This window comes from Macadamia integrifolia, chromosome 12 (genome assembly GCF_013358625.1).
Source record: "Macadamia integrifolia cultivar HAES 741 chromosome 12, SCU_Mint_v3, whole genome shotgun sequence".
NCBI classification, from domain to species: domain Eukaryota; kingdom Viridiplantae; phylum Streptophyta; class Magnoliopsida; order Proteales; family Proteaceae; genus Macadamia; species Macadamia integrifolia.
The window spans coordinates 9,101,701-9,115,071 of record NC_056568.1 but is presented as its reverse complement, the minus strand read 5'-3'; the positions used below and the strand labels follow the sequence as shown (position 1 = coordinate 9,115,071).

The 13,371-nt window shown below is 43.3% G+C and overlaps 1 protein-coding gene across 1 annotated transcript in view; it reads left to right on the top strand.

Annotated features, from left to right (window-relative positions):
* The window catches only part of LOC122058004 (protein PFC0760c-like), a 43,663-nt gene extending 34,738 nt beyond the window's left edge, over positions 1-8,925 (top strand). Inside the window, exons 2-3 of the mRNA XM_042620377.1 lie at positions 8,218-8,381; positions 8,457-8,925. Of these exons, the coding sequence (XP_042476311.1) occupies positions 8,218-8,381; positions 8,457-8,925 (633 nt within the window). The remainder of the gene's footprint in view (positions 1-8,217; positions 8,382-8,456) is intronic.
* Positions 8,926-13,371: the final 4,446 nt, after the last annotated feature.

Sequence of the window (13,371 nt, the reverse complement as noted above, 5' to 3'; positions counted from 1 at the left end):
CGGTCACCCAACAAACCCCTTATAACCACCTCCTAGTAGTCATGACACCGGTATATCTATCGGCCATGTCGGATAAGTTACCACATTCGAAAATAATCACATCGTATAGCGGGTGTGGCATTCCGGGAAGGTTCATCGAACATACCACCATTGGGTTATCCAACAGCTTACCCCCTGTTGATAAGGGGACATAGCATAGGGAATGATACCTAACCACAAATATTCTACATGCCTTTATAAATATACAATTAGTATAAATTACACGATACCGGGAACACATCGGCCACAATGTGTAATCCATCTCCAAGTACAATCCTGGGGTACACGATACCAGTAACACATGGGCCACAAAGTGTAACCTGTAACTATTTACCTAATCTAGCATGTATAATAACAATTGAGTATGGACTACAAAACACTGCTATATCCATCGGCCACAAAGCATATCCATTTTCAAATGCAGTCCCGGAGTTTATGATACCGATAACATCGGCCACAAAGTTTAATCCACAACTACAACTAACTCTATTGCACATAATCAATGCATGGATGCAATGAACATACAACAATCATGGTACCAATACCACCTCGGCCACATCGGATCCCACAATACATATCCACAAACATTTCATATCATTTCTATAAAAATGTAACATGTGATAGAACATCATCATCATTTGAGAAATATAAATAATCATGTAACAATCTATACATGTAAGCAATTCTAAAATAATTAAACATTCCCAAAATAAAAGCAACCATCCCTCACCTTGATTAGGCTTGTGCAGATTAGGGCTCAAGTATGGCGACCAATCGTTTGATTTAATTTTGGCCTTGGGGTAAATGCGGATCACTGCCCTAGGGACAAAGGTAACTGAACATCAATACATGTTAGGAACATCGAGAGGGGCCCACATGGGTCACCCCAAAAGGGTAAAGGCAAAGTCCCACAGTGATAGTACTGTCACCGGAAATAGGCATTATCCACCGAAAATATCAGTGTTGTTTCTGGTAGACAGGACAGAGAGCTCCTAAGGTCAATATGTTCACTGAATACAACTAGCGAAAATAGGCCCAGGTTGTTTTCGATGGCTTATTTCCAGTGGTAGTGCAAATACTGCCCGTGAGTTTTGGGGCTTTCTTGCTCGAGCCCGATCACTGGGTTACAGTGGAGTTTTTAGGGGATGTTCCTAACATCACTATAAGCTATTAAAATCCCAATTCTACCAATCTGTTTGGGAGATATGTCGATAGAATGATCGAAACCCTAGGTGGTTATTTGGCCAATCTTATTGTCGGAGCTCACCGAACTGTGTTGAGCTCGGAAATGGCACCTGGGAGATGAAATACACAATCCCCGAGCTCTAGAAGGTATATGACTCAAGATTCCACCTATACCTAGCTTGAACTAGCTCAAATTGAAGAGAGAAAGTGGTAGGAGAGGTTGCACTTACCTCAGGCAAGGATTCCGACAACGATGCGGTAGCCAGGAGCCAAGGTGAGTCCTTCCTTCTTCTTCTTCCTTTCTCTCCTCCTTCTCCACTCCCACATTTGTGCATAAGTGAGAAATGAGGAAACGAATTCCTCATTTCCACTTATATGGTAAGTTAGGCCTTAGGAGCTGTTTGGTTTGGTCCTAGTAGGATCCGAATGGGTTAGTCCAAATTTCGAGGCATGTGGACCTAACTACTTTGGTCTGTAGGGTGCTCATGTCATAAGGAAGGTGTGGGGGAAGATTTGAAATCATCCAGGGCTATTTACAATGCGAGTGGCAAGACCCACGGGCATTGGAACCCAACCAGTAGCCTAAATGGCCAGGGGAAAAAGCCAGCGAAAACAAGCCTAGGCTGTTTTCAATGGTCAAGACAGAAAATTTTCTTGATTGCTTGTTGTACACCAGATGGTATCACATAGATGGTTGCCCTAGTTTGTATTCATGATCTTATGACAATTTTGGTGTGTGCTGGGATTCAGGTGTGGGGTGTCGGGTCACTTACTGTCTGGGATCAGAAGGTATGAATCCCCTCCAGTTAGATTGGTAAGAAATACACAAACATATGGGGTCATCTCTCCCCCTTTGGCAATGGGAAGCTACGAGCCAAAATCTGGTGGTACTTCCCACCTCCAGTCTGAGACCTACACAACAGATCAAATTAAACTAGGTCAGGACACAGGTGTAACATCCGATGCCTGTGGGTCCCACCACCCACATCAGGAACAACCCTAGATGATCCTATACATTCTCCCACACCTTCGTCATGACTTGTATTCCATATGAGTCTAAGGAGGTAGGCCCACATGTCCCAAATTGCGGAATAACCTACTTGGACCAGACAAGGATCAACCAAATAGACCGTAAGGAGATGACTTACTATAAAAGGAGTGAGTTCATTTCTCACTCCTCACTTATCCAAAACGTGGGAGATGAAGAGAAGAGGAGAGAAAGGAAAGAGAAGAAGAGGAAGAAGAGGGAAGTGTAGACACCCAATTTTGTCACCCCCTCCGGCTGTGATGAATTACGGATCTTGGATGTGACTTCTTGCTTCTGATCGACAGAGATGATAATTGATTAAGGAAACCCAGAACATCCCCTGCTCACCCAAAACCCAAAAAATCTCATACTGGGAGGAAAAAGGGCCCAATTATGACTTTTCATATATGAAGGAATATGGTTAGAATGACCATACGAATGGATAGTACTCAGAATCATGATTCCAATAATATATGGTACGTCCAGATTGGACAGTTGGATCTCCCACAATCTTTCCTGGAAAATCACATTTTTGCACGCGTGAAGCCCTGCTTGCCTCATGCACATAGCCCCACGCATGCCCCATGCACAACCTCGTGCATGCCAACCAGCCAACCCTGCCCATAGCATCGTGTGCGCCTACCAACCAGCCTCGCATGCCCCTACACTCATGCTACGCACCCCCACCAACTAGCCCTATGTGCCCCGGCACGCACATCGCATGCCCCCCATACACACATTACGCTCCCTCGTAAGCTAGCCCTGCACCCCTGTACGCATGCCATGTGGCCCCGCATGCATGTAGCTTGCCCCTTGCCGTGTGCAGCTCTGCCTATCCCATGCGCCATGTGCCATACACCCCTGCTAGCCCTGTGCACCTATGACTGCCCCAGCCACCCCTATCCAACCTTGTGTGCTGCCGTAGTTGGCCAGAATATGTGTTCCATTGACTTATTGGGTGAAGAGATTCTCTCTCCACCCACTTATGCACTTTACACTATCCCATTAGCATACCCTACGTCGTAACCTCCCATTGGCTCAAAAAGGTATCTTTTTACCTTATTGGCCCAAAAAAACTTACTTTTTCCCTATTAAACAAAGAAAATCACCTCCCACCTCATTGGTCCAAAATTCTATATTTTTTCCCCATTGGTTTAGAAAATCCACTTTTTCCCCCCATTGGCTTTGAAAATTCTCTTTTTCTCCCCATTGGTTCAAGAATCCTATAAATAGCCCCCTCCCTTTGGATTTACACACTAAAAAGCACCAAGTCTCTTAGGAGCATCCATAGTAGAGGAAGCTCTGCCCTCTCTCCTCTCCTCCCCCTTGAGGTTTTTCAAGTCTTCGGAGAGATCTTCATAAGATCCGAAGTATTCTTCGGGCCTTCTTTGAGTGAGTTTTTGTGTGGAAAAAGTTTTCCCTTAGTCTCCCTCCACCTTGAGGTTCTTTAAGTCTTCAGAGAGATCTTCATAAGATTCCTTCGAATCTTTAAAGTGTTCTTTGGGCCTTTGAAATTATTCAACCATTTAGGTCTCATCCCATTCCCAATGGAAGCTCTGTCCACCTCGACCAAAATCTAGAAGCAGTCCATCCCTAGTGGAAGCTCTACCGAATCGATACTGCAGTCAAACTCTGAAAGTAACTATTCTTAGTTGAAACTCTATCCAATCAACATCTCTCAAGAAAGGAAGTTAGAGGTCAAGACCATCTTCCCTTAAGCCATGAAAAGCCAAAAGACAGTTCATGTCGGCACATATCGGGGTCCAACACTTCTTGACCCGAAACAGGGTTCAAGCTCAGGTATAATTTCTCACCCAAATTAGCATAATGTAGACTCTATATAGACCTTGTTGTAGTGTACATAATCTTTTAAATTCAGTCAATGTACATATGAGTGATAATTTAGCTATGCACGTAGAAAAGGAATAATCGTGGAAAATGTTCGTTCTTAATCATCTAGTAGGAAGATAGGTTGAACAGGACAGATTGGGTGCCTAACACCTTCCCAATTCTGTAACCTGACACGTACCCTAAATCTTTGGACTAGACCAGCTTTCGGGCCCTTTTCTTAAGAATCGGGCCCACCCTCAGTTCCTAGGCCCAATCCTAGGTGGAGACTCAAAACCCCTTTTTACATGATCCCAATCCCCCATATTGGACCATCATCAGACCCCCATCTCAATGATGAACTTCACACTCCTATAAAATAGGCCTCCACATATCTCTGAGTGGCAATACGGTGGTACAGGGCCCACAGGAAAGCACACATGATACTCCCCTCCCTCAAAGAAAGAGAAAAAGAGGAGAGAGGGCCGAAGGAAAAAGAAGGCCTTCTTCCTCCTTTTTTTTTTTGCCACTACCCTCACAGTGGCAATTCCACTGGGGATAATGTCAAGCTTTCGACACTAGATGCTACCTCTAAATGCAAGAACATTTTCCACTACATCTATTTGAAAATGTGTTTGGCTAACCCTATGTTTGTATTTGTACTCGCTAACCGCGTCATGCATCATGCTCAAAGTGAAATCATTTGGTGAGGGACTCCCTGTCATACCCACACCCTCGAGGAGGTCAGTGCATATCATGGAGAGTACTCTGAGAGCAAATGGTAGCCGCTTCCTGTACAAGGGTGTGGGTTATTGTTAGACGGCGAGGATGTTCACAATTGTGCCAGCACCCTCAGGGGGGTCCGTGCACTTTATGACAATCTGAGATCGAATAATGATATTCCCGCATTGCACTTTTGTACACAATCACTCACGGTTCCACCACCCCGTGGCCAATTGCTTAACCTCATGTGTAGTCACGAGTAATGGGCAAGAAAGTCACCACCTTGATCTCATACCTCTAGGTATATCAAAAGGATCACGTACCTTATGTATATAGATCCTATCAAGGAAACCTTATCGGTCCTATTGCATCCACCGCATGCTCGCATTATGTAGGAAATAGATGAAGAATGCTAGGAAAGCCACAAGCTGATCTGTAGAAGTTGTTTGCAGTCTTGAAAAGGAATTTTCCAATGATACATTCTATTCATAAAGAAATGCTCTCCTATGTGGGTTTTGGATGAAAGGTATCCTTCCTCCTTAGAAATGAAATATGGATGATTTGGCATATGCGATCCGGGATGATTTTTGTCAAAGTCCCACGAAATGCCAAATTATTTAAAAGACCCAAGGAAACAAGGAGGAAGTTCACCTAGTGGGGAAAGATTAAGGAAATCATGACTTTATTGACCGAGAATGTATTAATAGGAATATTATGGTCAAGCCATTTGTATGAAATTTCCCCTTATGACATTGAATGGACTAGGGCCATGGATCCCTACCCACTCCCTATCATTAAGTGGACTTACTTTTGGTGGATCATTGGTTGGCAATTACATGGATGAATGAATAAAGGGTTCGGAATATAAGAATCCTAAAATAAACCACTTTTGATTCAGGCACAATTCCACACCTCAAGTATTCTCCACGGTCCATCTGGACACGTTAGGGTAACCGGTTGACTCGATTAAGTCTAGTATCAGCTCCATCGTCTCTTTGAGATTGTCTATCACCAAGTGATTACAACCCAGTTCACATGGATCCACATGACTTTGAAGCAAGCATGGGTCCACCCCATAGAGACCTTGTAGACAAAAATGGCCGAGGTCAAGAGAGGAATAGCCCAGATACTGCATGCCCTCCAAACTCCTCCTAGGGTTGAACCAGCACAAGCTAAAGGAGAGTTGGATCAGAATGGACCTACGGGTTATCGCGGGAATTCTTCCCCAGTTGACTCAGGAGAACCGGAACAAGTCAGGCCAATAGGTCAGAGAGGAGTTTCACCTACCTATCCAAATGGTCAACGGGGGGCGTATTCTAGGGTCCCTCCTCCCAGGGTAGTAATTAAAGATGAAGAAGAAGAGTTTGTGGTGCACATCTGAATGGAACCTTTGGATACGGAGAGAGAAAGAAAAATTAGAGAGCGATTAGAGAAATTATAAAATATGCTCCAAACAGGAAAGAGTTTGGAAAGCCAAACAATGGATTTTGATGAAATGAGTTTCTTTTCTGGGGCAAGGATTCTCGAGAAGTTCAAATAGCAGACTGACAAATTCGATGGGTCAGGAGACCCCAAGGCTTATCTCAAAGTCTTTCTCAGCATCACCAAGTCATGACAACTTGCTGACAATCAAATGGGACAATCCTTCATGTTAACCCTATCAAGACCAGCACTTTAGTGGCTCACACAGTTGGAGTCTACCCAAACTCAGAATTGGACAATAGTGGTGAAAGGATTCATTGCCTTTTTGATGAGGTTGAGGGATAAGGCTGCCAAGATGGTAGATCAGCCTTCAGAAGCAGAACAAGTAGAAATATTGATTGAGAACTTGTCAAAGCCTTATTATAATGTTCTCTACTATCAACATCTGTAGACTTTTGATGTCCTAATAGCCACTGGTACACGTGTGGAAAATAGAATTCTGAGAGAGGTCCAATATCAAGGATCATCCCAAGATGTAGGAAAGAACACCAGAGTTGGATGTGGAAAGGGTCCCAAAACCAATGTGGTAGGTGCAGTCCAACAGACAGTCTCACCTATCACCTCTTCACAACCATTTGTGATTCATGCAGATGCCCTTGCTTCGAAGGCTTCCCGCCCAAGAAGACAGTTCACTGATTTGGGAATGCCCATGACAGCGGTGTATGAAAAGCTAAAGAATCAAGGTTTGCTAGGGATAGTGGCTCCAAGAGTAATCAGCAACCCTCCCCCAACTTAGCATATGGAACATGAGTATTGTGCTTACCACACCCAGAAGGGGCACACTACTGAAAGATGTTTGGGTCTGTAACATGCAATTCAAGACTTGGTAGACAACAAGTCAAGGTCAAGCAATCCTCTAATGTCAATACTAATCCACTCCCAGACCATAGAACCATCAACATGCTGGCAACAATGAGTGACCGAAAAAATTGGGACCTTTGGTTCTATGATCCAACCCAAGAGGAGAGGCATATTGAGTGGAGAAAGAAGTTCTTGCCTATGCAGAAATTGTCTCTTCCTCCGGAATTGGTAGGGCACATCAATGCTCTTGTTAAGGATGCTTGTAAAAGGAGTGCGACTCCTTCCGAAGGGCCATTCACATGTATCAGTTGAATAAACACTTTTGTCATCCCATGTTCTATGATCATGTGAACAACCTAGACAAAGAAGTAATAGAAAGTGATCCCACTCAACTCATTGCTTCCTGAGCCTGAAAGAATCACATGAATGCCCACGCTTATAGGAAGGTCATGAGTCAAAGGGCCAGAGTCATAAGGACTCCCAAAAGGAAAGAATCATCAAAAGAACCAAAAGATCAGTCACCTACCATTCATCCTTCCTCATCAACAAAAGAATCCACTGGACCATACCTGCAACCTTCACTATATTACCAACCTCTATTATATTACCAACCTCCACCATTTCATCAACCTTCCCCACACCATCAAGGGGAAGGGACCTTATCATCTTATCACCCCCTATCTTCCTCACAATGCCCTATTTCTTATGTTACATCACCTTCATATCATCCCACCTCATATCTCTCATCACTCTCATACCAATCCCATTCTCAATGTTCAGTGGATAACCCAAAAGAAGGATAGATGGACGGGTACAGCTAGAAGGATATACTTGCATTACCAAATTCCCCAAAGATAACATCATCAATAGGATCGGTGAATGCTTTAGGAGAAGGCCAAGGTGATGATCCCACTTCTCTAATCCAGACAACCATATCTCCAGAGGATAATTTGGAGATAATTGTAGAGATTACGGGTGATCTTCTTAGAGCAGTAACAACATTGGCAATAGGGGAGCAAGTCAAAGAACATACCTCCCTAATCCATATAGGGAGTGACACAAAAGATGATGAATCTAGCCTAATCCGACTTTGAGCCAATGAAGTCAAGTATGGCCCTATGCAAATCTTTCAGTCCATACGCTCTGAAGACTACGAGCATTTGGATGCAGGGGAATTTGATGTTCAAGTGGAATATGATGAAGAATCTAGCGAAGAAGGGGATGATGACGATGACCATGAGGTTGAGAGTGAAGATGAGAATGATAGAGATGACTTTGAGTCTCAAGGTGATGATGAGTACCTAGATTGGGATGACTACCAGGGGCCTTGGGACAATAATGAAGATGATGAATCAGGGTACTATTCACCTAGGGATCTAGGAGGATATTCGGTATACGGAATCGGAGAGGATGAGTCGATAGTTGATCCCACATATGCTATTCAGTCGGCACTCATAATCCACGTGGAAGGGGAAGATCCGACATCAGATTTAGAAGATAGTGAAAGATATGGGATCACTTTTGAAGGTGAGGGAACTCCTGTGGTAGAACACATGGCTTATGTCTATAATCGCTTGGTTGACCTCAAACTTGAGGCTGATGAGATTGATCAAATGTTAGGTGAAATAGCCATTAGTGAACAATGCTATACTGAGCAGTTGAGAATCCTTAAAAAAATAGGGGGACATGCGACACTTACAAAAATGGTGGATACAACAATTGTGTGGCTTTTGAATGCAGTTAAGAAGGTGCGACCCAAGGCCTTGACATTTACGGAGGACCTCGACTTCCCACCCCTAGCAAGGAAGGAGAATCAGGAGAGGAAAATGATCCTATGGTAGGAATAATTATCATAACAAATAGTGATGTTGAGGAGTGTTATCCTACGGAGATCATCATGAAGAAACCTGTCAATGTGATGGAAACTCGAAGTGGAAGAGACTACAATGGCAAGGCCCTAGCCGTAGAATAGTCAAGGATTAATGAGGCAGGAACCAGTGGCTTGAAGAAAGAACTAGAGAATCTAGTCTTAGCTCAGCTCAAGAAGTCCCATATCTCAAGTTGGGGATTGTTAATGGCCTCCCCCACACATCATGAAGCAGTCTTGATGTCTCTCACCAGTGTGCAAGTGCCAATTGAGATAGATCCGGTACATCTCTCGCATATAGTAGGGGCAACTTATGCGGTACAGTCATTGATGTTCTCAGACTCTGAACAACCCAAAGGAGCCTAACACAATAAAGCTCTACACATCATGGTAGAATGTCTTGACAAGGTGGTTACCTAGGTTCTCATTGACAACGGGTTCGCTTTGAATGTTCTACCCTTGAGATCTATAAAGAGTATTGGCATCAACCTGGAAGAGATGAGGCCATCAAACCAAACCACACGGGTATATGACAACACCAAGAGGAAAATCCTTAACATCCTTACCATCGCCGTAATGATTGGTGCGGTGAAGTTTGATATTAATTTCTAGATCATTGATATACCGATATCTTTCAACATGCTCTTAGGAAGGCCTTGATTACATCATACGAAGGCAGTGTCCTCTAGTCTCCATCAAAAATGAAATTCATTCATGAAGGGAAGGTGATTATAGTAGCTGAGGATCCCGAAGTGGTGAACACCTTAGCTAATATTGAAAATGGAGAAGAACAAGACCAGGAAGTTGAACTTAGTGGTTTTGAAATAGAGGAAACTTGTGCATCACTTGCCAAGGAATAGCCAGATGAAAAGATTTTGGCTAACCATGAAGCTATATGGAGCCCTCTGGTGAATCAAATGATGAGGAACATGCAGTACTTTCCAGGGATGGGATTGGGGAAGTACCATCAGGGTATTTCAAAATTACCTACTCCAGTGGTTAGCAAAGGAAGGAGTGGTCTTGGGTACATTCCTCAAACCCCCGGACTAAGGAACAAGAATGATAGCAAAGGGTAGAAGGTACTAAAGATGATCAGGAAAATCTTCGCCTCTTACTACCCCACTCTCATTGAGTACTTCGTAAAGGAAGGAGAGGATTTTCCCTTTTGCGAAAATGGTAAGCCATAGTTTGATGAAACTGCCGCAAAGTAGCGACCAGGATTTGAAGTATTCTTTCAAGATGAGTTCAACTGGGTAACTTATGAGGTAGAACAATAGCAAATACTAGCCAAAGGAAATGATCAAGACAGTTGCATCACCAGGATAGCAAAAATTGCACTGAATAAGGATGGGTCTTCCTCTAGTAACCCTACAACATTGATCCAATCAAAGGAATTGTCAAGTCCTCAAGTACTTTTGAGAAGGGAATAGGAAAAGAAGATAAGACTCATCTGGAGTCTGCAACTTCTTGTGAATCTTAAAAGTCACATCTGTTCCTTTCTACAAAAGCCATGAGCTCAGGATTTACATGAGCTCAAGCCCAGGCCTTTCAGAGGAAGAAGCACGTATACAAAGCAAAGGAGAGCACAAAGAATGATGTTCTTCATGCACTATGCCTGAATTAACTGCAACAGGAAGACCCGTGATGGTGGGATGGCTTCAATCAGTAGACTTGAAAAATTTGACTACATAAAATGAGGATTGAGCAGTCACTAGCGATCCTCACCCCTCTAGAAGTTTGGCTTTAGAGAATATGAGTTGGATCAACTCATCTTGGTGAAGAAACAAGTGTCTGATGTCAGCACCCATGAATTGATAGTGGTGACTTTTCTAGAAGAAGAAGAAGGTCCCTTGCCACATCTGCTCATCCACTGAGCCGTTGACCCACTCCTGAATTGGATAAGTATTGGAGAAGACTTCAAGTTTACTCATGCTACTGAGTCAACCACCTTGAATACCATTGATAGAAGCATCAAGCCAGTTATCGAGTCTGTAGTCGAGTCAGTTGTTAATTTTTCTGTTTATAATTGTGAGTCGGCCTTCCCTCTCAAGGAATGTCCAGAGTCTATTACTCCTTCTTTTATGAATGAAATTTTTGATTCTGAGTATGACTTACCTCCTTTTTTTTTATGATGATCTTAAAAAATATATAGAGTTAATAAAACAATGCAAACCAAGGAAGTCCCAACCCATCCATGAGGATACTAGGGTTATTAATCTAGGAACCCACCAATGCCTGCGAGAGGTAAAAATTGGCACTACCCTTGATGACAAAGAAGCAGAATAGATGATTAGTTTTTTGAAGGAATTCGTCGAGGTCTTTTGCTTGGTCTTATGAGGATATGCCTGGTATAGACCCCAACATTGTATAACACCATTTGTCGACCTACCTTAAGGCAAAGCTAGTCAAGCAGAAGCTCAGAAAGATACATCTAGAATGGAGTGAAAAGATTAGGGAAGAAGTTGTAAAGCAATGGAATACAGGGTTCCTACAAGTGGTAAAATACCCCCAATGGTTGGCCAACATTGTACCAGTACCAAAGAAAGATGGTAAGGTACGAATGTGCGTAGACATCCGGGATCTTAACAAGGTAAGCCCTAAAGATGACTTCCCATTACCTCCCATTGATGTATTAGTGGAAAACACGACGGGGTATGCCTTGTTATCATTTATGGATGGATTCTCGGGATACAACCAAGTGAGCATGCACCCGGAGGATTGGGAGAAGATAGCCTTCACCACTCCATGGGGAACCTATTGTTACAAAGTGATGCCTTTTGGACTGAAGAACGTCGGGGTAACTTACCAAAGAGCAGCTACTACCATATTGCATGGCATGATGAACAAGGATGTAGAAGTCTACATAGATGACATGATAGTAAAGTCAAAGGATCTATAGGGGGAGGGAAAAAGAAAAAGAAAAAGAAAAAAAGATATACATGTGTTTATGCTTGCGGGAACTATAGGAACAGATCCCTAAGAGTCAAAGTCCTTGTCTGAACCAGACTCAAGGTTGCCCTCATGGAATGGCGAGGAGACCAAGGGTGCCAATCCCGAATTTGCCAACCTTCAGGTTAGATCCTGAATCTATGCTTACTGCTGGGCGTTCTTCTGCTAGTAGGAGCTGACTTAGCTCCCTAAGGCAAAAATCCTTCCATCCTGAGGAATATAAGATGGTTAAGAAAAAAGAAGAAAAAAGAAGGGGAAAGATACATTGTCAATCACCACCTCACACAAGCTCTAATACATCCTCCTGATCTTGGTATAGATCTTCGGAGCCACCTGAGACGGAGCATATTAGCCAAGGGAGGTCGAAGGCAAGAAAATGAGGGATGATCAGATACTCACATAGTCATATGGAATAGGCACCCCAAGAGAAGCATCTATGTTTGTTCTCCGCCCCAAAAGATAAGGGATGCTAGGATTGGCTGTATTGGGATATTACCAACCTAAGAAGCCGTGGAAGGGAATGGTGGCTATCCTGAGGGATCCACCCGTACTAGTAGAAGGTCCAGCTTGGGATGTACCAGTTGCACCAACATATGATTGAATAGTAGGAGGGTCTACATGCCGTGTTCTCCCCTGAAAGAACATCAATCAAGGCTAAACAAAAATAAATTGAAGCATAAATGTGATACTCAAGGAAGAACAACATACCACTGGACCATCAAGACCAAAAGGGGTGCATACCGTCTCCTCCTCAAGGAAGGTCTTGTAATCCCTATCCTAGTCTAGGAACAAATCATCCCATGTTCCATTGGCCAATCTCTTGATCTGATCTGGAGGAATGCACTCCAGACAATGCACGGTCGGTGGAGGAAGACAAGGAGAGAAGCGTGTATCAGAATCAGACCATTAGGGTATGACTTTCTCTCCTAAATACCAGGTATGACCCCATAAACCATGAATATGACTCGATTCTCTGAAAAGTATCTAGCTCGGGTGACTTTATCAAGATCTGGGAACGTAAGAGGATAGAATGGTTTCCAAGTGACCTACAAATTCAAGAAAAAGTAAGTATAACAGGACAAAAGGAAATTTAATGACAAGCATGGCTTACCTCTGTAAGAATGTTCAAGAGAGAACGAGCAGTAGTCCCCAGAGGATGACGCCGACCCTTGAGCACTAGGCTATCTCCCCATCATGTGGCTATGGGAAAAGGTGATGCTCGAGTATCTTTCAATATGGGAGCCATGATCTCTAAATGCTTATAGCACCAGGGCTGATTTAAAAAATCAAAGTAAGGAAATAAAACCAAATGAAAAGAAATGGGTACAAGGCTGAGAGATTACTTGGAGGATGTAGCCCGCTCCCTGAGACCTCTTTCTCCATATGATAGCAGGTTTAGAGTCTGCAGAAAGTATGCATAAGCAGCCCCGCCCCAATCCTTGGTGCAGGTGTCAACTTCTCGAATATTTCA